The sequence below is a fragment of the Megalopta genalis genome, unplaced genomic scaffold, assembly GCF_051020955.1.
Source record: "Megalopta genalis isolate 19385.01 unplaced genomic scaffold, iyMegGena1_principal scaffold0037, whole genome shotgun sequence".
NCBI classification, from domain to species: Eukaryota; Metazoa; Arthropoda; class Insecta; order Hymenoptera; family Halictidae; genus Megalopta; species Megalopta genalis.
In genome coordinates, this window is record NW_027476106.1 from 881002 (window position 1) to 908096 (window position 27095).

At 44.4% G+C, this 27095-nt stretch overlaps 3 protein-coding genes and 2 long non-coding RNA genes across 15 annotated transcripts; 3 read left to right on the forward strand and 2 right to left on the reverse strand.

The window, feature by feature from the left end:
- Nucleotides 1–3: 3 nt before the first annotated feature.
- Nucleotides 4–2273, forward strand: Coq7 (ubiquinone biosynthesis protein COQ7, mitochondrial). Its single transcript, XM_033472067.2, has 3 exons — nucleotides 4–157; nucleotides 1525–1690; nucleotides 1775–2273. Exons 2-3 carry the CDS (start codon nucleotides 1537–1539, stop codon nucleotides 2203–2205), a joined length of 585 nt encoding a protein of 194 aa, XP_033327958.1. The 5' UTR covers nucleotides 4–157; nucleotides 1525–1536; the 3' UTR covers nucleotides 2206–2273.
- On the reverse strand, nucleotides 429–7160 carry shf (WNT inhibitory factor 1). The gene is made up of 6 exons (XM_033472066.2): nucleotides 4669–7160; nucleotides 3639–3881; nucleotides 3185–3328; nucleotides 2300–2452; nucleotides 1167–1262; nucleotides 429–1084 (listed from the first exon to the last, which is right to left on the reverse strand). The coding sequence occupies exons 1-6, from the start codon at nucleotides 4820–4822 to the stop codon at nucleotides 858–860; spliced, it is 1017 nt and encodes a 338-aa protein (XP_033327957.1). The 5' UTR covers nucleotides 4823–7160; the 3' UTR covers nucleotides 429–857.
- A 4199-nt stretch (nucleotides 7161–11359) lies between these two features.
- Nucleotides 11360–13758, forward strand: LOC117221264 (uncharacterized). Its single transcript, XR_004490464.2, has 2 exons — nucleotides 11360–12500; nucleotides 12619–13758. It is a non-coding gene; the product is annotated as an uncharacterized LOC117221264 (long non-coding RNA).
- Nrg (Neuroglian) lies at nucleotides 13478–25063 on the reverse strand. 11 transcript variants are annotated; one of them, XM_033472071.2, is made up of 12 exons: nucleotides 24626–24852; nucleotides 23087–23163; nucleotides 22955–22978; nucleotides 22334–22466; nucleotides 20284–21699; nucleotides 19699–20159; nucleotides 19273–19629; nucleotides 18938–19196; nucleotides 18537–18857; nucleotides 17812–18461; nucleotides 16983–17072; nucleotides 13478–16850 (listed from the first exon to the last, which is right to left on the reverse strand). In XM_033472071.2, exons 1-11 carry the CDS (start codon nucleotides 24766–24768, stop codon nucleotides 16984–16986), a joined length of 3930 nt encoding a protein of 1309 aa, XP_033327962.1. In that variant the 5' UTR covers nucleotides 24769–24852; the 3' UTR covers nucleotides 13478–16850; nucleotide 16983. The 11 variants fall into 11 exon arrangements, with proteins under 11 accessions (XP_033327962.1, XP_033327961.1, XP_033327964.1 ...); XM_033472070.2 differs by having other exon boundaries at nucleotides 16983–17075; nucleotides 24626–24851; XM_033472073.2 differs by lacking the exons at nucleotides 16983–17072; nucleotides 24626–24852 and adding an exon at nucleotides 24907–25063.
- On the forward strand, nucleotides 16776–17766 carry LOC143261113 (uncharacterized). The gene is made up of 2 exons (XR_013035325.1): nucleotides 16776–16874; nucleotides 16939–17766. It is a non-coding gene; the product is annotated as an uncharacterized LOC143261113 (long non-coding RNA).
- Nucleotides 25064–27095: the final 2032 nt, after the last annotated feature.

The window sequence follows — 27095 nt, forward strand, 5'->3', positions numbered from 1 at the left end:
TTGGACCCTGAAACACGTGACTACTGTTCCACCGCGGGTCCTGGAACGATGTCGCCGTGTCTCAGCCTAACCTAAACTATACGCCTGAAACCTGCCCGCGAACCAGCCGTGCTCCCGCATGTTGTTTTGACGTTTCGTCTACGGACCACGTTACTGGGTATGATACTAGCCTTTCGCTATCATGTCATTCGCAATGATCTTCTTTTGTTCGTTAATATCAATAACTTTTTATTCGTGTTGTTCATTTAACATATGTTGTTCGATCGAAAAGGATTCATCGACGAAAATCATGATCGATTTAATAGATCGATAAAATCAATTACAAATATTCATCGTTCACGTTAATCCCTAATCAAGACTACATATAAAACTAAGCTCTTTAGAAATACCGCATTGTATCCTGTAATTTGGAATGTCAAGATAACACGTAAGGGACAAAATACGCTTTATTTTTTTTTTTACAATCATTATAATAAATCTAACAATATAAAAGTATATTATTAAAAATAATATTTAATGGTATAAAATGTTGTAAAGCAGCTTTACATATCACATCTGGGGTGGGGTAAATTACTAACTATACACGTTAGCTCAAGTGGTAATGTATTAACCAATTGGATTGTCAACAATTGTAGTTTTGGATGCTCGTTGTCTCAATTAAAATAATACTATCTCATAACATTCGAGGCGTCTGCTGTTTCGAGTAAAGTAGATGCGAGGTTTAAAGAACGTTAAGTCTTGCTTATATGCAGTCTGTATAGGTTTTAGAAGTTTATAACGATTACGTAAATGAATTTTGACGCGTTAGTCCAATTGGTTACGAACAGGATACCACAATGAAAAAAATGTGTCTACTTTCAAGCCCATGGCTTGTTCTTATTACACAATTTTCCAAACCATCCAGGTTCGCAAAGACACGTGTTGTCCGGTTGACAAGTTCCATTTCTGCAAGCTCTTGTGCAAGCAGAACGTTGGGGAGATCTTCTGCCAATTTCGCAATGATCACCTTTGAAACCTGCAGGACATCTGCAGACATTGTTGCCTTTACATTTTCCTCCGTTCAAGCAGGGTATTACACATTTTGCTATGGACACAAAAAGAGGCACAAATTCTTTTTCAAATTACATTCTTCCCTGGAACATAATTTATAAATTTGTATAACTTACAGAATTCACAGTGTAGTCCAAAATATCCTTTAGGACATTCGCAGGTGTCTTTCTGTACACATTTCCCCCCATTTAAACACTTCTCTGCGCAAATACCTGGAATTCATTAAAATCCAATGAAGATAACACAAATATGCGATAATAGAAAGACTGTGGATGTTTATGCAAGTGCATATTATCGTCATTTGAAACCTATATTGTATCGTGTATCGTATTATCTCAGAAAAATTTTCACATAATCTGCATTAATTTTGCATATTTCCATGCATAGACTCTGCATAAAAATCTGCAGTCTAGGTATACATAACAAATGGAGTATTCTTTAAAAACTTTATTATATCGATAGTTCTCTTTGAAGTTTGTAGAAAAAATGTATCTAAGGCAACTTGGAGTTCGATTCGCCAGCTCATCTGCAGCTTCGTGTACAACAAAGTCAGACAAGCTGTTAGACTCGATTATAAGAGTAGACCATGCCGGAGAATTAGGAGCTGACAGAATATATGCCGGACAGATGGCTGTTCTAGGTATAAAACTGATTATCGAGATTATTTAGAATAAATACGTTCCCCTAAACACGCATTTAAATCAATTCTGCGTGCGCGAGACAGGCAAGACCGCAGTCGGCCCAACCATTCAACACATGTGGGACCAAGAGAAGGTGCATCGGGCAAAATTCGAAGACCTGATTAGAAAATATCGCGTGAGACCCACTGTTCTGACTCCCCTTTGGAACATAGCTGGGTTTGCTCTGGGCGCTGGAACGGCGCTTATGGGCGAAAAAGCGGCGATGGCGTGCACCGTGGCCGTCGAAACAGTGATCACAGAGCATTACAACGACCAATTGCGCTCGTTAATGGAAAGTGGTGAAACCGTGGATGAAGAATTGCTGGACACCATCAAGAAATTCAGAGACGAAGAGCAAGAACATCATGATACAGGCATAGATTACGGCGCCGAACAGGCACCGTTCTACAATGCCTTAACGAACGTGATCAAGTGTGGCTGTAAAACAGCCATATCGATATCTAAAGTGATATAACGTGTTAAAACAGTTTATTACGTCTCTCGTTATCATGTAATATCGAATAAATCTAGAATCTTCTGTTACGTGCTCCGCATTGATTTATAAATACCTCCTTCGCAATATGGTCCCTGGAATCCTGGTGGACAGGAGCAGATGCCGGGAGCTGTACAGTTGCCGCCGTTCATGCAATTAGGATAACAAAGTGCTTTCTTGCAATGGGGCGGTCCCAAGTAACCGTCCGGACACGGTCCAGGATTAGGCTCTGCAATAAATATATATGATCATTCATACGCAGTACGGTAGATGGACGCAAGAGGAGATCTGAGGCAAATCTGTGTAATTATAAAAATGTATTGTAACAACACAATTCTGTGCATACTGTTAAAGCATAAAGACTTGTGTGAGTGTGATACCGGCCAATCAATATTCCATTGATCTTCATCTTTACACAACGAATAACAGCGACCATCACGGTTTATCGCGGGGAGACACAAGAGGCATTCAGCGATTACTTTCCGCAACGCCCACTCGAATTCAAGCAGATAAGCGTAAACTGCAAGCACTGACCGCCGTTTAAGAAACGCCCCGGCCACTTAAGATACCTTCATTAGCGTGCACATTTCGGGATATCTCGAGGGGGGGCCGAAAACACAGCCCGTGCATTTATCCAGCCGAAACAGTCAATTAGGCAATTATATAGTCCGTGAGGGCGTTCGCAACGAAGGACCCCGTTTGGTCGCGCCAGAAAACCACCCGTAGCATGCTCGAAACGTTTAAACGGTTGAACTTCGAAATTAAAGCTAGGTCGTGGTTCATCGAGTGGGAGTGGCGCGAAGGGAAGCGTGAGAGGAGAGCGTGAGTGTCCCCGCGAGGCGTTTTCGACAGTGGCATGCGGCAAATCAGGCGAGATGAATTATCGCAGGATACAGAACTGTGTGTGTGTGTGTGTGTGTGTGTGTGTGAGCGGAGTGATGGGCGCGATCGACGCACTCACCGCGCACGGTGCATTCTTTCCTCAGGTTAAGACGAAGGGGTGTCCCGTTTAAAGGTTTCCCTTTGCGTGTCTCGATCATCAGGCCGATGCCCAATTGCGCTATGCCGGAGTTGTTGCCAGAACAGGGCAACATCACGCTGAATTCTGCGACGGAAATACATTTATCATTTCGTTTCAATTCTTTCCCGGTCGGAACTTACAGAATTACGCCAGAGGACTACGTCGTAAATATCTTCGAGTCCTTTTAAGTCTTTTTGCAGCCTTCTGCAGTATCTTTCGAGCATTTTGCTGTCACCTACATGCTGGATAATTGATCAAAGATTGAATTTTCTTTTTTAAGAGTGGCGTAATTTGATGGATCAAATGAATTATACTTGGTGAGGTCTACGAAGATGCTTACAAACGTCGTCTACCTTCGTCCTCGCGCAACAAGGACAGAAATTCCAATAGTTACCCTTCGGTCTCTTGGGAACCCTTCCCTGCGTCTTGATCGTGATCGACGGCGTTTTAAGGATCGACTCGTCGAACGACTTCAGCCGATAGAAATTGTAATAATACTTTTTCACGCCGGATTTCCATGTGAAGTTCACGTACGTTACCTCGCTCGGGATGATCGGCAGTTTGCTCTCGAATTCGGGGTCCAGGAGGTACGACAGCACCCTGCCCTCGGTGATCGCGTATATTTCCATCTCGAAGCCTGAACGTGAAAGAAAAGAAAATCGGTTTCGGTCGTTATTAATTAGACCGCTGTTTTCGCGCGTTCGCGATAAAAATGAAATTTCATGAAATTCGATGCAATTTTCGATTTCTTTTTTTTCTTGAAATTCAATGCAAAATATTCAGCAATTATATTTTCACGGAGACAGAAAAATGCTGAAACATTGACTTAACATTTTTATGGAAAAACTGTCTAACGGTTCACGCTGTTGTATTGTTTCAGAAGCTGACGATCGTTAAGTCGATCGACAGCGAGTTGGCTCTTCGATCGAATAATAGGCTTTCCAGCTGTCAATGGGGTGGTTTACCCCAAGATCTGCGAAGACGCGACGAACGAACTCCCGACGGTCGCACGAATCGTCAACGATGTTCGAAATAATGTATTCGACGCAATTATGCAACGCGTTCGTCCCGCAAAATACTGTTAGAAAAATGCGAACGTCAAGAAAGTCTCGTCCTCGTGAAAAATGTCCCGGCCTCCGGTAAGACGATAATTTGCATCCACGGATGAACGTGTGATCTTTTTGAAACCGTTCGAGTCACTCGTGCAAAAATCCAGTCACTTAAAAAACGGGTCCGACGATCTTTTTCAGGAAGGCTTTTCACGAAATTCTCTCGCAAAATCCGCGTAAAGTCGCGACACACGCGCGGTCCGGGGGGGGGGGGACATTTTAGCAGTTCGTTTCTCGAACGATTCGAGATCCCGAAAAAACATTGAATCCAGTAAAGTATCTCGATGCCGGTCGGTAGGTATCCTGCACACTCACCGCTGAACATTTTAATCTGTTGCTGGTCGATCCAGAGAGAGATGTCACCGGACGGTTTGTGTCCATTGCCGGAGCGATGGTGATGCCTCGCGGCCGCCGTGTCCAGAAGCAGAGCGATCGCCGCCGAGGCCAGGGCGGCTGCGGCCCACTGCATAATTAACGACGTGCCGCCAGGTGTTGCACGGTTTATGACTAGCCCCCCTTTCGTGGCCTACGCGAACAGGTCTATCTGTCTTTCTCCCGCGGCCACGGGCCCGGGCGCTGCCTCGGCTGGTCTGTTGCTTCTCGGGTAACCCCTCTCTCTTTCCCACTCTCTATCTCTCTCTTTCTATTTTCTTTTTTTTGTCCAGCGGAGCTCTGGACAGAGAGAGAGAGGGGGAGAGAGAGAGAGAGAGAGAGAGGAAGGGAACGAGAGACAGAGAGAGAGAGACGCGCAGCAGGCGGACGGAAAGGGGGGGAGAGAGATCCTCGAGTCCGGGTCCGGAGGAACACGTCGCGATTCGACGCGTGAAATTCGGGATTTCACGGCAAGAAGCTCGAGACGAACGGGCACGTTCTCACGCACGCAATCTAACGAGCTGACACGACCCGACGAGGGAGCTAAGTCGAAGCCCGAGTCGAGCCGAGCCGAGAGCCGGTGGGGATCGACTCGCGATCGTACGCGACCGCGGACGGGAACCGACCGATCGACTGACCGACCGGTTGACCGACGACCAATTCCTCTCGCTCTCACTCACTCGCTGGCTGGCTGGCTCTCGGCTAGTTTGCTCCGTCGATAACACAGCCCCCGGGCGGCCAAGAGACGTTCAACGAGACACGAGCGTACACACGTGCGTACGGGCCGCGTCGCTGCGGCAAACTGACTGACTGACTGACTGACTCAATGAGAAAAGGTCTGCAGCCGAACCAGCAGCAGCCACAGCCACAGCCGCAGCAGCAGCAGCAGCAGCAGGCAAGTCTTCTTGCCCCGTGAGACCGCGAGCGAGATCTCTATCTTCCTAAGGGGTCCCGATACGCTTCGGGATAAGGGTGCATGCACAACGATCCGACGACATCGACGTACAGGATTTCACCCCATTGATTCGTCGACCGACCACCGATTTCTTTTCTTCTCTTCCGACGTGTTTGTTTGACTTTTTCCCCGAGTTTACCAGCGGGAATTTTTTTCTCGGCCGAATATCGAGGCTCGGAGGAACGATGGAAATGATGAATTGCTCGGTTCAAGGTATTTTTGCTTTCGATATTCCGTTTAGCTTACGGTCTAAAATCGACAGAAAATAATGCAGGTGTTTTAATGTTCCGGTGACACGATTACCGCAGACATTTTTGCTGGCAAGTTTTGGGGAAAATGGCGGAACACGGCAGAAGACAAATACGCGATCCATCGATGGCTAGCAGAATTGTCGACTGAAAAGTGTGTCAGCAGCATCCAGGCGCAGCGATCGGGTAGCAATTTTTTCAGGAAAGAGACAAGAGAGCCGGTCGACCGGTGAATGATTAATCGTGACTGCAGGTGTCAATGATCTTGAACGCAGCGTTACTCTTGAAAAATTGATGCCCGCTCGTGGGATCGGCCGACGGTTCTAAAAACAAAAAAAAAAAAAAAACAGAGCGGGGTCACAGAGGATTGTCGAGTCATACGGACCTGCGAACGTCGCCCATTGAGGGCCGAGGAAAGGTTCTATTCGATTCTTCCGAGTTCTCGAGCTACTTAAAGCAGAGTCTGGGGACGCAGACAAGTTAATGGGCAGCTCAGTGTCAAGCCGCAGAACAAAGTCCAAACTGCAACCGTGAATTCTCTTTACCGAATGCAAAGACGAACAGACAGACTGGGGGTTGGGGGGGGGGGGGGTCGACGAGAGAGAGAGAGAGAGAAGCGAGTGAAGAAGGAAGAGGAGGGGGGACAGAAGTCGAAGTGCGAAGGAGAATTGGAGGAAGGAACGAGAAGGAAGACCCCGGCCAAAGACGTTTAAAAACTGGTTCCTTCCACCGAGATCTTTCTTTTCACCTTATTTGCTAATCCGAATTCTGATTTCCATATATCCGCGTGTACTATATATTCGAGTCTACCGGCAGATCGGTATCGGCCTGGCACGGACCGTAAAATACGTCGACGGGTCCGCCTCCGATTTACCAGAAGATATATCCCGCCGCAGATGTTTATCGGGACCGACCCGAAGCGTGTCTGTCTTTAATAAAATCATCTGTGGAACAGTGGGAATCCGAGCGGCTAACTAACCTGTACGCGCGCTAATTGCTATCGAATCGACGACAATTATTTTTTGTCCAACGAAAATGGATCGAACTATCGCTCGACGACGAACGTATTTGTATCTCGGCACCGGTTGCCGAGTTTTTGCTTTTAACACGTTGAACGCCCAGTGTAAATCGCCACGAAGCAACAACAAATTTACAAAACACTGTAACGTTATTGTCCTGAGTGTCCAGAGTCACTGCAGTTATGTTTACAACGTTTCAACGAATTCCATCGTAACTATAATAAAATATTATAATATATATTATAATATGTAATATATAACTAATAAAATATTATAATATATATTATAATATATAATATATAACTAATAAAATATTATAATATTATAATATTAATATTAATATTATAGAAACAAATTTAAATTATAAGTATAATTTGTTAGTATAAGCCTGCGAAAACATAGCTGTTAACCAGATATGGGTGACGTGGCGTTCAACGTGTTAATCTGAGAGTAAATTATTCGAGTGTAAAATAACACCGGCTAACGAAGCTGATCCAGCACGCAAAACATTCAGAACTGTCGTTCAGACTAGTGCAACGATAGAGGTTAGGTCGGTCCTAGGCTCTCGAGTCTTCGAGGGTTAATAAACTCGAAATACGTGCACAGCGTTGGACGGTTGTCGCGTGATCGTTTCCCGCGACGGACTATTCTTCCGTACAATGTTCGGCAGGGATTTCCATGGTCGTTTTGTAAATCCATTACAAAGGCCGGCTTGTTAGGTTGCCTCGGTGGTGTGTATAGGACACGCACGATTTTACAGTCCGCCGCTTGTGGTCGTTCGCAGGCCGCAAAGATTTTTCGCGCCTCCGGTAGACCGAAGACACTTCGCGACGCGATAAATCATCCGTGCGTCGAACGAGCACGCGGAACTTTCTACAAACATGAACGTCGTGGATAAGCCGAAGAGCACGAGTACGAGTCCCGTAGGATGATTATACCGCGTTATTTAGGCTCCCATGCAAATTCCTTCTTCTGGATATTTCTTCGATCCTGCCGCCAAGCGTTTTCAGTCGGGTTCTGCCTTGTGCTTTCTTTTTCTCTTTTTGTTCGTGTACCAAAATCGAAAGTAGCAAACGAACGAATGTAATGGGACGTTCGTGAACTGCATTACTATTTCCGAACGCAGGGCTCGAATGGTCCTGATCAATGAATAATGCATGACGCGCGCTAGACGGACCGCTGGGTGCTGCGGCTCGAGCTCGTCACCGGTGAACCGTCTTCGGGAGAGATCTCTCCTTGACTCGCGGTATCAGAGGCGCACTTAATTTAACGTGGTCGAAACTGCTTCCTGATAAAGGGCACCTGAAATCGACAGGATATGTTACTGGTCAAATAATAATTATGTTGTGCAAATATATATAATAATACAGGACTAATACTAATAATATACTATAATACTATATACTATAATACTAATAATACAGGAATAATACAGGATGTCCCAAAAATGTCTCGCAATCCGGAAATGACGGGTTCCTCGGACCATTTGAAGCAGCTTCTTTCTTTGCAAAATTGTTCTCCGAGGCACCGTTAACGAGTTATCAACGAAAAAGCAGCGACCAATAAGAATCGAGTACGGCTGACGCGAGGCGGCCCGGCCAACCAGCGCACGAAGCCCGGTTCCGCTCATTGGCTCGGTCGCCTCGCGCCAGCCGAGCTCGCCTCTCATTGGTCACTGCTTTTTCGTTGATAACTCGTTAACGGTGCCTCGGAGAAGATTTTTGTAAAGGAAAAAGTTGCTTCGAATGACCCGAGGAACCCGCCGCATTCGTATCGCGAGACATTTTTGGGACACTCTGTATAGTAATATAAAAGAATTATGGCGAAACGAGAATTGTAATTAAAAAACAAAAAAATAGAATATAATAAAAACGAGAATATTCTGTACCGGCATTAATCTGAAAAATAAAGAAATGGAAATTAGTTTTCGTTCGATTCTGTCGGATTTAAGTTCAAGGGGGCGCGAGCTAACCTTTGGCGATTTTCAACGCGCGAAAAGTCAGCCGTGTACAAAGGCTCGAGGCGATATCTTCATTTGGAAAGGTCACATCGCGCCGGGTTGCCGTGGCCGGGGGGGGGGGGGGGGGGGAGCGACGAGGGCGACGGGGGCTGTTCTGGTTCCGTCGAGTAACAGGTTTAACAGAGCGCTCAATGAATAGTTAAGATAATAGTGTCCATTGTAGGCCGCGTGTCGTGGGACGGGCCCCATCTAACAAATGGCCCATTGTTATCTCTTACGGCTGTTCGGTTTTTCCTGTTGCTTCTGCGCTTCTGCTATCCTTCTTCCCGTCGTCCTTCTTCCAACCGTGCTGCACGAAACGCGCACAGGCGTGCACGCGGGGGTAAATCACGAACCGGCGAAACCGACGATCTCACGTTCGGGGGCTATTATTACGCCGTTTCGCCGATTGAAAAATACACGCGAGTTATGCCCTCGCTCGTAATCGACAGCCATAAAGTATCATTCCTTCTTCTCGCGTTTTTTTAGGTCTTCCGACAACCCGTGTAAAATTCCGCCAACGCGCCGATCTCCTTTTTTTAATTGTATCTGCGAATATTGATATATTATATAATATAATATTTTATATACTTATTATTATTATAATATTATAATTTAATTTAAATATTATAATTATTATAATATTATTACAATATTTTAGAAACTATGTTTTCTCATTCTTGTTTAAAAGAAGTACAGTAATGTCTCTCTAATTGACGCCCCGATTGCGCTCAAAAATGTACAATTTGGGAAGAGGAGATACGATTATTCGAGCCTTGCGGTTTATCTTTGTAGTTATAAATTGTCCACAATTATAAAAATGAGCTGCAAGGCTCGAATAATCGTATCTCCTCTTCCCAAATTATCCAATTTAGTGGACAATCTGAGCGTCAGTAAGGGAGACATTACTGCGGACACTCTTGGCAGAGTGTTCCGAACCATTCTACGAATACAAATCTTCTCCAATATTTCCTGTATTTGTTTATTTAATTTTCCTATATTAAATCCCATCGCCTAATGCATCAAACTGTTAACGAATCATATAATAGACGAATCGCGTGGGGCTCGAGATAATCGATTGCACGGGTATCGGAATCGGCGAGGCGATAATCAAGTTTTCGTGGTTGAGACACCGTCCGGTCGCTTCTAATAGCCGAGCGAAATTAGACGACGCTCGATAAACGCGATCCTGTATACAGGGTGTCTCAAAAATGTCTCGCGATCCGAAAGTGGCGGGTTCCTCGGGTCATTGGAAGCAACTTTTTCCTTTACAAAAATGTTCTCCGAGGCACCGTTAACGAGTTATCAACGAAAAACAGTGACCAATGAGAGGCGAGCTCAGCTGGCGCGAGGCGACCGAGCCAATGAGCGGAACCGGGCTTCGCGCGCTGGTTGGCCGGGCCGCCTCGCGTCAGCCGTACTCGATTCTTATTGGCCACTGTTCTTTCGTTGATAACTCGTTAACGGTGCCTCGGAGGAAATTTTTGTAAAGGAAGAAGTTGCTTCAAATGATCCGAGGAACCCGCCGTTTCCGGATTACGAGACATTTTTCGGACACCCTGTATTACGGGCTCGGGTGAAGCGTCCTACGAGGCACAATTGATCCGCGAGCGGGTATTATAAGGGGCCTCGCGAACGGGGAAGCGTTCCCGAGCGTATCTCGAGTTCCCGAGAGAGATAGAGAGAGAGAGAGAGAGAGAGAGAGAGAGAGAGAGAGAGAAAGAGAGAGAGCCGTCTCCGGCGAGCGATGGCCGGCACCGGTGCCGGTTTTATTCCCGATCGAATGTTTTTGCCTGGCCGTCGCAAACCTAATTGGATTCGCTACGATCGACGAAGAGGAGAGGCCACGTTACGGCGAAGCATTACGCAAAATCACGTACCGGTGCCGCGCGGCGCTTTTTAAAATGTCGACGACGAGGCCGGCACGTTTGAACCCGTATCAACATCAATGCGGATCCCCGATCCGTGATCGTCGTGTACAAGGAATGGGATACGGGGCCCGCCGCCGGCGATTTGCTTCGCCGCTTAATCGCAACGGATACTATGTACCCACAAAATTCGTTTCTCAACGCCGTTCCGCGCCGCGTCCCTTTTTCTTGCGTGACTCCCTTGGACGTGGTCCTTCTTGCCGATCTTGCTCGATCGAATCTCTCTAGACTCACGATGAAACACCATTCGTCTGAAACCGAACGGATTTTTCTTTATCCTTTAGTCTCTCGTCCTTACCGGACTTACGAGAGGCGTGTATTATATACGTGCACGCCCCCATTGTATAGCGACTACCTTCGACTCCACGCGATTTGTTCCGCGACTTGTTCTTCATTGTCGAGCTTTTGTCAACCAAAGAAACTTTATCCTCGCGATTATTACGCGCATCATTTCGCTGCTGATCCTTCACGATACCCTGCAACTGTGAAACTGTATGTTACTAATTTTTAAAATTTTAATTTCAGCTAAAACGTTGCAAAAATAAAAGGTTATGTACCGCGAGCGTAAACTCTCCAATTGTAGATTCGTTGTTTCTTTGCGCATTTGAAATATGTTTGCATATTGAATAATAGTATTTATTGAATAACTAATCTAATATCTAATAATTAGATATTTTTGAACAACCATTTTCGTCTTCGCCCATCCGCACGTCGCATTAGCATAACCGCGCAAATAGGTAACGAACGCATGTTCCGACGTTCGCGCTGCTAGACAAGGGAACAGCGGTTCAAAGGCGTTCGAACCCGCGCGATACGCCACGAGAGAGCTACTTATCGCCGTACAATTCTTACCTTGCAACATATGTACTCGCGTTCGACGATCGTGTGCGCCGCAGAGCTCGCATACCCGATCTTTTTCCATCGCGCGAGTCGACCTTACCATCCTCTTCTCCTCCGAGAGACACAGCGAGAGACAGGGACAGCAGCGCGCACACACTTTCTCGGTCCCTGCGCCAAACAGGGAAGAGCCTCGTGTGCGTGCGTGCATCGTCCAGGCGAGCCGAACGGCAGGCGCTAACGCCGATGCATGTAGCAGACGGGTGTACATACACATTTCTGCGTCGCGTCGACTCTCCGCCGTCCCCCGTTTTGCCCTTTTTCTCGTCCCATCCCGTCCCGTTTCTTGCGACTCTCGAGAGCTTAAGACAGAGAGAGAGGGAAAAGGCGATGCGCGGGGGTGGGGGTAGACGTCGAACGACGAGCCGACGCATCGAAAGGAACCGATGAAAGTGGGAAAACTCGGGGAAGAGAAATGGCGGGAGTGCCGCCGACGGAACGGTAGAACAAGATGGAACATCGGTGATGTCGTATAAGTGCGCCGCGTGATATTTTAGCGAACTCGTTCGGTCCGGCGAGTTTCCTGCCGACAAGAAACAGAGCGTTCGGTTCGACGCCGATAAATGATACACGATAACAATAACGTAGAAATTCGTTGGGATCGTGTAACATTTATAGCCGAAATAAATAAGTATAAATACATTTTTACGGAATTTCGCGTGAGAGTATTGATAGCATTTAAATGAATTTCGGCTTCTATTCGAGCTGATGGTATAAGTAATATAATATGTAAATATAATATAATATAATAATATATAATAATAATATGATTATATTATTATATAATAATATATAGTAATATAATATATATATAAGATGGGGTATAACTTGTGTTTGTTCGTTACAGAAAAAAAACGATAACGGATCAGCGCATGTCGAATTTGTTGTTCGAAGGATGTTTCGCTATCGATTCGTGATTTTATGCATTGTTAAAATATCGCCGTGCCGCAGAAGGAGAGAAGGTTAACAGAGGATAGAGCGGGGCAAGTAAGCAGCGGAGAATAGGAGGAGAAACCCGCGAGAGATCAAGTTAGAGTGCCGGCACAAAAAACCTGTCCCGCATAATTACATTATCGGTCACATCTCGTTCGACTTCTGTCCGCGCGGCTGTCTCGCTTGCCTGTCCGAACGCGCTCCCGTGGACGGAGAGGGCTGCCCGGCGGCCCAGCCGTCCTCGAAGACGATGCGACGGAGCCCCATAGGAACCGCAGGGGGTCCCCATCCCTGCCCCCTTCGTTCGATCTTTCCTCGAGCTTCGATCCGGATCGGAGAGAACTCCGACCGATTGACAGATATACTCGACGCTAGAGTCACCTTGCGTCGTTTCTGCCAGGTTTTGAGGTTATCGTTCGGTTCGAACGCACGGGTACACCGCGCTACAGCAATGTCTCCCTAACTGACGCTTAGATTGTGCAGAAAAATAAACAATTTGGGAAGAGGAGATACGACTAATTTGAGCCCTGCGCCTTGTTTTTATAATTACCGATTCTCGACAACTATAAAAACGAGGCGCAGGACTCGAATAATCGTGTCTCCTCTTCCCAAATTGTCCATTTTTGTACGCAATCTGAGCGTCAGTGAGGGAGACATTACTGTAATCCGAGCGTCAGTTAGGGAGACATTACTATATTGCCAACGACAACGTTCAAAATCAGAGTATAAACGACAATAACGAGAACCACGGATTTAACGAGCGTGAACATATATTGTCGTTTGTTGATTTCGTTTATTTTATTCATCTTTTTTATTGACATGGGAGATGTTACACAGGCGTTGGAATGCGCGTTATCGTGATCGCTGATGAAACGGTCAGAACTAAAAAACGGATCGATTAAATTTCTTTGTTTTTTTTTGTACATAACGGATGTAACGTAATCGACGGGGCACACACGTGGTGTCGTGTCGCGTCGAGATGAAACTAACTTTCAACCGGTTAGCTGTAAACTCTGCAATTTTCTACGCCGTAGAAAAAAAATATTGAAAACGATGGGGGCACCGGAACATCAGAAACATGCACCGGAACACACAACGTGTTCTCCCCCGCTTGTGCATCTTTCTGCCGGTAAACGCAACGGGTATCTTAATAAGTAATAATATAATAATAATAATAATAATAATAATAAATGTACAATGAAAGATCAGCACGATAGGCGCGCGCATATTAATTGAATGAAGTATGCATTTTTTGTTTTGTTTCTTCGCGGTATTATAAGGTAAACATGCGCTGTCCTGCCGTTCAATGAACACTGCTTTTGCGTGTATGTTGTTTCTTTTTTCTGTTTTTTCTTTTTTTGCGCTGCGCTGTGGCACGGTGTCCTTTGCTGCGCAACGATACAAACAGAACTGTTAATAAGTCGATAAAACTAAATGTCCAGATCCAACGCTCGAGATTCATACTTTGAAAAAACGCTTCCTTATCGTCACTTCCTACCGTGATAAATACAAAAGAAGAAAAAGAAGGGCTCGTCGTGTACAAATATGAACGATCGATGAAATAATACAATAAAGAAAAAAAGTATCAAAATATATTAAAAAGTATCAAAACGCCACTCACGCGTACGAAACGTTTGTTTGGAAGTTTCACATTAGTAAAGTGCACACATGCTACACGGTGTTTCGTCCGACCGGAGATTCAGAGAACGCTAAATATTAATATATATATGTATACGTGGTTTACGACGTTTCTCGAAAATATACAAAAGATAGTAGGTACGATTAGGAGAGAATACATAGAGAGAGACCGTAATCGCGTACGTTTTGTTTGTAACTGGCTTAGACGTCACTGTTCTTTTCGCGGAACTCTACTCTATATAATTTAAATACAGGTGTTTACGATAAATGACGCTCTAATATATTACATATATACGCCTCTGCGCTTTCACAATTCTTTCTTCCATATAACTTCGGTATCTTTACAATAAATTTATTGTTTTTTTCTTTTTTTTTTATTATAATTTACAATACATCTCCCCCCCCCCCCACACACACGCGGGCGTTTCTATATACGTATGCATATATGTATAGAGTTCGTAAAAATTACGTGACGTCCAAGCCATTTAGTATTTGTGTATTTGTACAGGATAATCGGCAAAAAAGACCCTGACAAATATCGATTCGAGACCTCGTGACAAGCCAAAGGAAAAAACGCAAATTTTATCTTCAACAGAGCGACACCAAATTCGGGAAATTTGTTCAAAGAAAATTCGTAAATAATAAAGCTGAGAGAGGTGTGGTATCATTTCGTTGGAAGTATCATATAGATTTTTACGAACTTTACGCGCACATGTATTGTGTAAGTATTCTATACTTTGTACCTTTTTCTTACTTTTGTACCTGACATATTTGCTCGCGACACTTTTGCAGACAACCTGTACATTGCATTGAATATGCTAAACTTAATGTGGTAAATAAAAAAAGAACGTACATTTATTCTCGTAGAAATCAACTGATCATCGTCCTATGATCCCATAACATTTCATATACTAAAACGTAATAATATAGCTACTCCTGTGTGATCGCATTTCATCTTTTGCTTTAAGAATCTAAGCATTAATTAATAATCAATATATGTCTCTATATATATATATATATATATTTTTAATATTTTATATATTAAATAATCGAATACCCTATATTCATTGGATTATAATAAAATTACCAAAAAAAACTGAAAGGTAAACATTCATAAAAATAAAAGGACTTCTCATTTGTTTCAGCTAAAGCACGTTTCACATACAAAAAGCAACAATTACAGGCCATGTGAAATATTTTTGTTGTTGTTGTTTCTTTAACTACTATAGAGTGCATGTACAATGTTTCTTTTTTAATATCGTAGCATTAATAATAATATCTTTCATATATTTTTTTTTTTCTTATCGTTCGTGTATCGTTAATGAAAGTGCGAGTGCACAATACTTTGTTAGACAGTCACTGATTCGTTTAATATTTTGGCCATCTGTCGGCAGAGTAAAAATCGATTGCATCTAAAGGTCCTTAGAACAATGTTCGTCTCTTTTTCTTCTTTTTCGTTAGTTTAAAATTAGAATCAGTCGAGGCCAGATTGCGACACAATTCTTGACACCAGTCCCTTCTCCGTTATTCTTTCTTTTCTTTTTTTTTCAAGAGTGCATACAAGCAATACCGGTCTAACTAATTTTGTATAACACGAATTATAGTTACTGATTATCTTTTCTATCTTTCTCTTTCTCTCTCTCTCTCGCTCGCTCTCTCGCTTTCTTTCTCGCAATAGACGTGATCCTCATATGCAGCCTCAAAAGTGCATCACGCTTTTATGCCGTGCATACTTAGAACGATCCGCGTAAACGTAACTCGTATACATACCCTGTGATAAGCAGTTTATGTGTCCGTATCAATCTGGCCTTGTCAAAAAATGTTTTTTTTTTTCGGTCGATGCTAGAGTACTTTCTACTATATTTATGTCCATAAATAGCTTGCACGCTATGAGACACCTATCGTCTTTGGGTTTTATAATTAGTCAAAGATCTTCAACGAACTAATTCTCACCGTAACTAATTTCGGCCGCCCCCCCCCCCCTCCCCCGGACCAACAAATTGTTTCTCGCGGTCAAATGATTTCGGGTCGCAACGTTCTTCGAATTGCTTAAAAAAACAAATTGCTCCGAATGCTGCTCGAGCAACGCGTCGAAAATGCTATTATGTATCGAACGTTTAAGAGAGGAATTAAAGTCTTCGGATGACACGAAAAATGTACAAATGTTGTGCATGACTTGTAGATCCCTTCACGTACCGGCTCGGTATATAGAAACATTCACTTATATTCTTCTATGTAAACTATAAAACCCAAAACCAAACTCTAAATTGGCAGTATAGTGTTGGACATTGCGCCCAGCGCAAGGTGCATAGTAGAGCTGCTGCGGTCAGCGAGGAGAAGAGGATTCCTCGCTCTTGACAAGAAAACAATTTGTTATGCGGCTTGGATAAGATAATGGCAGAGGTTACACGTATGTGGCCATAGTGCCGCTTGGAATGGGTGGCGTTTCCTCTGGTCTGCCCTTGGGCCCGTATTGTCCGATGAAAGAACCATCTTCCGTGAAACGTCCTTGAAAAAGATAAAACAATATCGGTTAATCCCTTTGCATTCATAATGGAATTTGTTATGATATTAATAACCAGATTTGTAATTCTAGGATACAATAACGTGATATATCGTCGTCCAAAAGCATCGACCTACCTTAAACTAACGTGGCAAATGCTTGCGAGTTTGGTTCCTGCTTACGATGTCGACCGTATTGGCCAATGAATGATCCGTCTTCGTTCATGCCTTCTACAGAAAATCAAGCAACAAAGCAAAACACCAAATGAAAAACAAAATATAACATAACTGAGAGTACCGACTAAAGAAAAATCAGTTAAGTTAAGAAAATAATACTCTAATCGATACTATTACACGGAAATAACGCTGTTCAACACATATACAGGGTGTGTCCCGAAAATGTCTCGCAATCCGGAAATGGGAGGGTTCCCGAGGTCATTCGAAGCAACTTTTTCCTTTGCAAAAATGTTCTGCGAGGCACCGTTCGTGAGTTATTCGCGAAAAACGCTGACCAACGAGAGATCGCTGACGCCCCGCCCCCGCGACCACTGCCGCTGCGTCGACTGGCCGGCGCGACGCGGCATTGGCCGCTAGGGCAAGGCGCCGGCCGCAGTCGCTCTCCGATTGGTCAGCGTTTTTCGTTAATAACTCGTAAACGAAGCCGCGGATCGCATTTTCGCTAAGGAAAAAGTTGCTTCGAATCACCTCGGGAATCCCCTACTTTCGGACTGCGAGACATTTGTGGGCCACCCTGTACATTTGCTCGGTGTAATTCTAATCAATATGTATAAGAAAGAAAACTAAAGAATCCTTGAATAAAAATATCTTAAACCGTACTTCCTGCTGCGCGCAGCATACACACGTGGGAATCGGTGCGCTAGTGGATGCTCTTACTAAAAATATACTTACCTGAATTGCCTCATTGCTTCGTTAATATAAATTGACCTTTATTCGATTATAAACTGACCTGTATCACCCTCCCCGTACTCCGCCATAGAATCCGTGTCAGATTCCGGATGCTTTCCGTCTTGGTGAGAGGATGACGCCAAAGACGCGCGACCACCCGCCGACTTTGTGTCCAAAGGCTGCGAATACTCGTGGAAACCGCCCTCCTCGGGATAATCGCCGCGACCAGCTGCCAATTCTCTCTCGTGCACCGCGTACTTGCCGCCCCGGTTGCGCTTGATCACGCAGACGATTATAAGTACCAAGAGAAGGAACGCGATCGCCAGCATCATCCCTATGAACCAGCCGGCGGTCGCGACGTTCTCCTTCGGTTGAATGATGGGACCTTCGCTGCTTGTCTCGACTTCCTGCTGCTCGCTCTCGGTCAAGTAGTCCCCGTCCACGGCGACGATAGACATCACGTAGATCTCGCCGCTCTGAAGTCCGCGGATCTCGATCGTGTTCAATAAATACTCCGGGTCCGACTCGTCGAACATCGTCTCGCCCTTCAGCTTGTACTTCACGAAAAAGTGGCTGCCCGGATTACCGTTTAAGTTCAGCTGCCAAATGACTCTCACGTTGGAATAGCCGTTTTCCTTCGGGATAGCCTCCCACGTGAAACGAGGTATGTCCGGAGGATGCGATTTCCGTGTTTTCTGTTCGATGAAGTAGCTGAGGACGTGAAAAATTAGTCGATTAGTTTCATCGTGATGTTAGCTCAATTAATTTCAATTTAAAAAAACATACTCGTTTCCTTCGCCGATCTTCGTCGTCGCTCGGACATGTATACGATACTTAGTGTCGGGCGCTAAATCTCCCAATTTCGCGCTCGTAGCTTCCGGGTCCATTACGTGCGGCTTCCTCTCCAGCAACGGCCCTGCCCTGGTGCCGGTCACGGACTCGTAATAAATTCTATATCCGGTTAGATTACCGTTCGGCTCCGCAGGTTTCGTCCACACCAGGAACAGGGCGCTGGACCCCATAGGATAGGCTTCCAGGGCGAGAATCGTCCCTGGAACACCCTCCGGTGTGTCGAAGCTGAGCGTCTCAGAATGCGGTCCCGCGTATCTGAAAAACAAATAATATTTGTTTACAGTCGCCGCCGGAAGACGGATCTCTCTAAAAACGATTACTCGAATTCTTATTACCGCCCGTTGTACGCGAGTATCCGGACGTAGTTCTTGCTGAAGGGGACGAATTTGTTTACGAGAGCGTGCGTCCTCTTTCCGCCTCTTATGTCGATCTCTCGCATTCCCTTCTCGCCGTCCTTTTCCGTCCACGTTTGAATCTTGTATCCCTGCAGCTCACCCCGTACAGAATCCTCGGGTACCGGATTCCACGAGAACTGCGCGCTAGTACTCGAGTTCACATTGATCAGTGTGAAGTTGCTGGGCGCTTGCAGCGGCACTGTAACGTTACAGATGATTTCATCAAGACTGTCTGTCTCACCGAATGGGCCACAAAAGTCTATCTTGGTACGAACCATCTTCTCCAGAAAATCCGGTTATCTCATCGGGTGCGACTCTGCACTCTCCCCTTTCGTTGATCGCCACAACTTTGATCTTATACCTTTGGTAAGTCGGCTGATTGTCTACTACCAAATTGTTCTTCTTCCAGTCGTGTATATCCTCTATGGTCCATTTCTCGCCGGGGATGTCTCGCTTGTAGTACACCCTGTACATGAACTTCGGAGCGTTGTGCTCTATCTGCGGCATCACCGTCCAGGATATCACCAAGTTCTGCGGGGTGGTTCCCTTGCCCATGACGTTGTCGGGATTTTTGTAAGGGACATCCGGTAGCGTGGTGCACACGTCGCTATGCGGCGAGGGCAGCGATGGTCCTACAGAAAAACGATCACCGTGAATTATACCGGTTTCCCTCTGAATTTTTCGCCGCACAAAAATCTTACCTATCTTGTTCCAAGCCAGCACACGGAACGTATAATTAGCCCACGGCGTCATGGGCACGACGAACGTTTGTTCAATGGCCGGCACAGAGTCCCTCGCCACTTCCCAAGTGTCCGGCGTGAAGGTCGTGTTGTGCTGAATGGTGTATCTTAAAATTGGCGCCCTGTTGTCGCCCATGGGGGTCCAGTGTACGGACGCCTCGTTCGCCATACACTGCACGCTAAGTAGCTTGGGCGCGTTCGGCACGTCCTGAACGGTCAGCGTCGCTTGTGCCTTTGTCTCGTCCAGTTCGGTGTGAGCGACGCACGTGTAAGTACCAGAATCCAGCTCGGTTGTCTTCGTGATCATCAGCGAGTAATCGGTGCTACGTATGAATCGTGGTTCCATCTCGAAGTCTATCGGCTCACCGTTGCTCAGCCAGTCGATTGTTAAAGCGAGGCTGGGATCCGTTACCGCGTTGCATCTAAATAGTATAAATAATAACATAAATAATAATAACATAAATAATATAAATAAATATAAATTATCGGTGACAATGGATTGCACTTGAAATTAAAAAAATATAGACACGTAAATGCAACGATTACCTGAAAGTAGCAGTCGCGCCGGCAGCAACCTCGTAATCTTCTGGTTCATCGGTGATCCTCGTGTGTTCCTTCACCACCAAAGTGCCGGTAGCGTTGACTTGTCCAAATTTATTGGACGCGTGACACGTGTAAGTGCCTGCATCCAAGAATATTACATTCTCGATCTCCAAGTCGCCGGACTCCAGAGTCTTGTACCGTCCACCAGTCAGCTCTTGGTCGTTGCGGATCCATTTGACAGCAGGTTTAGGTGCTCCGAATACTCGACACGTGATCCTCACAGTTTTACCGTCGACCGTTGCGATGTCCGCCGGCGCTTGTAAAATCTCGGGTTCCAGAGCCAGCACGTTAACGTAGACGTCTTTGTAGACGTAACCCAACGAGTTGGTCGCGTTACAACCGTAATTCCCTGTGTCCTTCTTCGTCAGTTTCTCGATAACGATGGAATTCGCCGTGACTTTTCTGCGCGGATTCGGCGGTGCTTCTCCTATAGGTTTGCCGTTATGTATCCATTTGATCTCCGGAACGGGCACGCCGTCGGCCGCGCATTTGAACTCAACCGTCTCGTCCTCCGCCGCGTTAATTATTTCAGGCTCGATGGTGAAATACGGCACGGCCATTACTTGTAAGTTTATGGAGTAGGACTTCGCGTCCCCCACACCGTTGGACGCCTCGCAAGTGTACGAGCCCTCGTCTTTGAAATTGACATGCTTTATTATCAACGACTTCCCGTAGTTCCCGTGCGTTATCCTGTCGTTGGTACTTATCACCTTGCCGTTCTTGCTCCAGACTATCTGCGGCAACGGCGTACCGCCGTATATGCAATATAACTCGATCTTTTTACCGCGTAAGGCAACTTCGTTTTTCCTGCTGACGTACTGTTTCACAGGCTCGTGTTTGTTCTGGCTGGCGGACACCCCCGAGGAGATAACATTCAATAGAACTCTATTCCCTAATTTATATTCGCTCCTGAACAGAGATGTGGCAGCGCAGGCGTAATAAAAATCATCGGAGGCGTCGTCCCGGGAAACGTTGCTGAACCAAAGATTTCCTTCCGGGTCCAATGTCATTCGAGAATTGTTGATCGATTTGATACCACCCGCCGTGTCCTGGATCATCCAGTAGACGTTCGGTTTTGGCCAGCCGTCCGGTGGCTGGCACGTCAGCTTGAACGGTTGTCCTTCGTTGGCGTTCAAGCTTATGGGGTTCTGATCCTTGAAGGAATTCAATTCGGCCTTCCTGACGAAAACCGAGTTGGACGTAGCCGTTCCCCATTCGTTCGATGCGAAACATTGATATTGACCAAGATCTTCATCGCGCGGTCTCGCGATCACCAATGTTCCTCGGCCTCGTTGCTGAGAAATGCGATCGTCGTACGCTGGCCATTGAAAATCCTTTCCGTTCTTGATCCATCGGTAGCTAGATAAAGTTGAAACGTTCAATTAGAAAGTTAATAATTGATATAATGAAATGATTGTCCAGTACGAAGATTGGTGAAAGTAAATTCTAGTTTCTGTAAGTACTAATCGCAGAGAAACTGAATCAAATTATACTATATTTATATTGTTTATTTTCTATCGGTATCACAACGACCACTCCCATATGGGGAGAATTTACACCACAAGTAAGGTATCTTTATCGGCACTGGTAACTTTATACCCCCCTAAGGCTATGAGGTCATCTTGGTAATTAAGACCAGTTACTCTGGCTTCTCGGCAGAACAAAGATAACTGCACTTAAGTACAAGTGCAATGAAACTACATGAATGGAATCTTCTTGGAAATTATGAACTTAACATTACACTACCGTATAATTGCTACTTCCTGCTAATTTATCGCATTCTTTCGATAAATATTTAAGGTTTTATGACTAGGGCATTTTAATCGCTTTTATTATACTATTAAATAATATGATGTATTCCTTCCTTTAGAGATTATATCGTACTTCCAGGAAGATAACAATTTTTTTAGACTTCTTCAAATATTTTACAACACCGAGATCGAATTTCTTTAGCAAATAATAGAAAAGTGCTTTCAAGAAGCATGTACTTCACCTTGGAACAGGTTCTCCCTCTGCTTCACACTCTATCAGAAATGGTTTGTCATTCTCATTGACCTTCGCTTGAGCCACTTGAAACAGTTGCTCATCTGTCGGGGGTTGTTTGGATATCCGTGGTGGAGATTGAACTAATGGAAGAAGAAGAAGTGACAAACATGTATAATTGTTACACCGTTGAAGTACGCTTTGCTATCGCTATGCGGCAACAAGTTGAACTTCTCGATGAAATGAATACTACGAAATTATATGAAATGAACAACAACAAGAAAAATCAATATAAATACAATGGAAAATATTCGAATGATTCAAATATAATGTACGAAAATAAATGCAACGAGAAATGAGATTCTGTGAAATTAACAGAATGGAAACAAGCTTTTAACTTAATATAGTGTAATAATATGAAAGAAAAATTCATGTAGCATAAACAGTGCTACCGAAGCAAGTAAAAGCAACAAAAACTATCTCTCTGAAATTCCTGAAACACGTAGCGATAGTTCTCTAGATTGTATAGCTATAAAAGCGTATTGTATATACATTAACGATGCGGTTTGTTATGAAAAACTAGATTTGTGGTAAGCAAATCTCTCTCCAATAAACTCTACAATTTCATCACCTCCTATAATATCCAGGATACGGACTATAATTAAAAATCAGAAACTGTTATGACTATTGATTGGTCTTAACAAGTGTTACATAAAAAGATTTATCATTGCAACATGAAATACGACGACAGAATTACACTCACTTATAGCCGATGCTTGCAGTACCAGCGTTGAGACGATGCACACGATTAGCTTCATGATCGGACAGTATTTTCTTGATCTAAAAAAAAAAATACAAAACGGACTTCCTCAAAACAAGCTACAAAATAATAAAGAATCCAACTTTGAATAACAATTTAATAACGATCAAGAAACAATGACTACACAATTAAAAAATTTGGTAATCAGTTGACAATTATATTTTTCATTGAACTTTAATCGCTATTAACCGAAATATTTCCCTGTCAATCGGACGAATGATCAAATTATTCGACCTATTATTTTTATCGATTAAATCCAACTTCGAACGAATTTAATGGGGCACGGCACGAGTAATCGAGCATCGTACGTGAACGCGAGGAACATTTTCAAATTCGTGTCGCCCAATCGAAAATAAAAGACACTGGGCGATACAGCCGCCGGAAATTCATCCATTCAATTTGCACTATTCAAACCGAATTTATCGAATGAAATCATCGGCGCGGCTTCTCCGGCTTCACTGACACCTATACGCTCCGTTCACAACAGTTGATTTTCTTTTTTTTCAATTGGATTGACACTGAGTGAACCGTTTCGAACCACTTCGCGCGTGTCGCTACGAACGTCTGCATGTACGATCGAAATATTTTTGATAGCACTCCGAAAACTATGAAACATTCATTTGCAAAATTAGGTTGACCTTCAAGATAATAAGACACTGAAGTAAATATATATATGTATATAAACTCTAAACAAATGCTTGGTACAGTAGAAGAAAAAGAACATATGATCATCTAATATTGTTTGGAAATAATTAAAAAAAAGAGAAAAAGGATCGGACCACCAATGTCGAAATAACGTTGCAACCATTATAACCCTGAAACGTCAAAACGAGGTAAACGGAATCCAAAAACTCGCGTATGTAATATCGTTCGCAGAAATATCGATGGAAGATAAACGCTTCTTGTTCGATTTATTTTACCGTCTTTTTGGACAACCAACTCTCGCAACCTCGCATTTTCTGTGTTTTATTTTCGAACTGTAATATTTCAGCCAAAAAAGCAACACGCGTTTTCAAGCTTCCAAAAATTTTGCGACATCCTAACCCTTCCGCATCGAATACCGAAATTCTATTAAATTTCACTATCCGGTCCCATAATCTTTTCCGTTTGCTGGTTCCGATTCGCGGTTAGAATGGTTAGAATTTTCGGGACCGATCGGAAACATTAGAAGACTGCGTGTTGCCAATGGAGACGTGAAAAATGGGCGTGCTCTCGGCAGCAGAAAAAACGACGACGGACGAGTTATATAGATCGGACATGTGTCAGCGTGGCCCGGCTAATCCGAACGAAACGTTTTAGCAGGGACCTAATAATGTCGGAAGCGGGCCTGAGAAAAAACGAACGAGCGGCCGCCAATGTAAACCGGAATCGGTTCTCTCGGGTCGCGCACAATCGTCGTCGGGAACAGGTGATGGTGTCACGATGATCTCACCAGAGCTGTCCTTCGAGATCACAACATCGCGCACAAACACCGATTTTTACCGTCTTCGGGGTCCTCCTCGGCACGTCGAAACGGCTGTCGAGCGTTCAACGAGATCGCATCGACCGCTTTTGTTAATCGGAAAACGAATTTTCCCGTTCGGGAACGAAAAGGGAAAAAAGGGAACACACACGGGGCTGGGCATACGAACGGGCACACCCGCGAACCAACATTGATCGCCGACGCGGTGTTCCGTTCGTTTCACGCGTTCCACAAACGATGCCTCGTTCCGAGTCACTGAAAACTCGCCTCGGCTCGGTCCCCGCGGTAATTTAAAGCTCACCTATCTCAACGTTTTCGAAAGCGGTCGAACGTTAAAATCCCGTCATCACCATGGCATCATTGAAAAACCACTGACTCGCACACGTAACGCACCGTACGGTACTGTACCCGCTGTACGCTGTAGATGTGCACGTTGCATGTATGCAGACTCGATCCCCACCCTAGCCTTCTCTCACTGGCACACTGATTCACACCGACGCGATGCGTCTAAACTTTAGGGGTTTGTCACATTGTGCGCGGACGATACAGGGTGTCCCGAAAATGTCTCGCAAGCCGAAAGTGGCGGGTTCCTCGGGTCGTTCGAAGCAACTTTTTCCTTTACAAAAATGTTCTCCGAGGCAACGTTAACGAGTTATCAACGAAAAACAGTGACTAATCGGAGGCGAGCTCGGCTGGCGCGAGGCGACCGAGCCAATGAGTGGAACCGGGCTTCGCGCACTGGTTGACCGGGCCGCCTCGCGTCAGCCGTACTCGATTCTTATTGGTCACTGTTTGTTCGTTGATAACTCGTTAACGGTGCCTCGGAGAACAATTTTGTAAAGGAAAAAGTTGCTTCGAACGACCCGAGGAACCCGCCATTTCCGGATTGCGAGACATTTTTTGGGACACCCTGTATTTATGCGTATCTGAGATAATAACGCTCGATTTAACGTAACGACGGATTCAACTGAAAGACAATTAAAAGATCACTGTAAGAAGGAATACGTTCGACATTTTACACGATGATCTATAGTTTAATTATATAAATTTAATATTATTTTAATATAATATTATATAATATTATTATTATTATTATTATTATATTAATAATATTATTATTATAATATAATATAAATTTATTATATTATATATAATATATATATTATATTATTATTATTATATATTAAATAAAATATAAAGCGATTTTAAACGCAATAAAGGTTCAAGTAATTGATTCATTGCTCCGTGTCAGTAAATCAAATTTATCGAAACCATTGTTCACGTTCAGCTACCAAGGTGCAGAATCCAGGATCATCGATCGAACGTCCGGTGTGAACGAACTCTTACAGGAGTGAGTGTCCGTTGGCCAATAACGGTCGAGGTAGATCGAAGATATCTGTCGCGCCAGATTCGAAAAAGGCGCGCCCTCCGAGTAAACGGTACGTCCTATGTATAGGATTCTAAAGTGCAGCTGCGTACACTTTGTGAACCGAGGGGAAACGATACGTTTTATACATGTAACGCCGTGTTAAATAGGGGTAACCGATGCGCCCTTCTTCGACCCGTGAGATCTATTCATCAGACGTGCGAACACAATGCATGTTCGCGTCAAAAATCCCATTTCCATCGTGACTTGGAAAAATCAATAAACCGCGTGAAATTCGACGCCAATGAAATACTACACGGTACAAATATTTTCGATAATAAAACATACGATTCCAATACATATGATCCGATACTTTGATCTACTAGTTTTGGTATTGACGAAGCTAAACGATACCGGAAGATAGCGAGAATTTCCCGCCAATCGTTGATAACCTCTGTAAAAATAGCGGGTTAAAACAGTCGCGGTGACGTAACGCCGATGCAGATGCAAAGGAAGAGCATCGGTATGCGAGTGTCAATTGAACAGTGCAGAGAATGCAGCGGTCTCTCCCAGAATATCGTCGGTGGAAATATACACACCATACGGCACTTCAACGCAAATATTGTAACAAGATAGCTCTGGCAAACCGTCGTGGAGCCAATGGTGAGAGCGCGGGTCTGTCCGTCCGACTCGATAAGCAGTACGTCTGCGTAAATTTAAAACGTTCGATCGGAAACCTAACAGAAAAAGATGTAGGTCAAGCGGTGCTGTGTTGCCCCGCGTATATTCAGCAAAATTCATCGATTTCACGCGATTCACGAAACGTCCGAAAAGGTGTCCGAACGGAAATTATGATGGTAACAATTACGCGCGCGAGCATATTTGGCGACATCGCGTTAGGTTCGTCGGACCACACGCCGTGCGGTAACGAGCGGCGCTTACAAAGCACCTGGTCGCGCCATTTCTTTCGGCGACGATTGATGGAACGTGCACGAACGAGAATGCGTCTCGCGCAGTCCGCCGGACGCTAAATAAGTACACGTTCGCCGCGGATGTTCTTATAAAATAAAAAAATATATATTATATATAATAATATTATATTATATATATAATAAATATATATA

Bases quoted from the DNA above. Each gene is read 5' to 3' on its own strand.
- shf (XM_033472066.2), bottom strand. From the start codon at position 4,822: ATGCAGTGGGCCGCAGCCGCCCTGGCCTCGGCGGCGATCGCTCTGCTT. The intron at 2,453-3,184 runs GTGAGTGCGTCG...TATTTATTGCAG, and splicing joins GAAAGAATGCACCGTGCGCG to AGCCTAATCCTGGACCGTGT. The intron at 1,085-1,166 runs GTAAGTTATACA...TTGTGTCCATAG, and splicing joins TGGACTACACTGTGAATTCT to CAAAATGTGTAATACCCTGC.
- Coq7 (XM_033472067.2), top strand. From the start codon at position 1,537: ATGTATCTAAGGCAACTTGGAGTTCGATTCGCCAGCTCATCTGCAGCT. The intron at 1,691-1,774 runs GTATAAAACTGA...TGCGCGAGACAG, and splicing joins CGGACAGATGGCTGTTCTAG to GCAAGACCGCAGTCGGCCCA.
- Nrg (XM_033472068.2), bottom strand. From the start codon at position 24,768: ATGCCCAGCCCCGTGTGTGTTCCCTTTTTTCCCTTTTCGTTCCCGAAC. The intron at 21,700-22,333 runs GTGAAGTACATG...AACTTTATCTAG, and splicing joins GAGGGAGAACCTGTTCCAAG to CTACCGATGGATCAAGAACG. The intron at 18,858-18,937 runs GTAATAAGAATT...TTTGTTTTTCAG, and splicing joins ATACTCGCGTACAACGGGCG to ATACGCGGGACCGCATTCTG.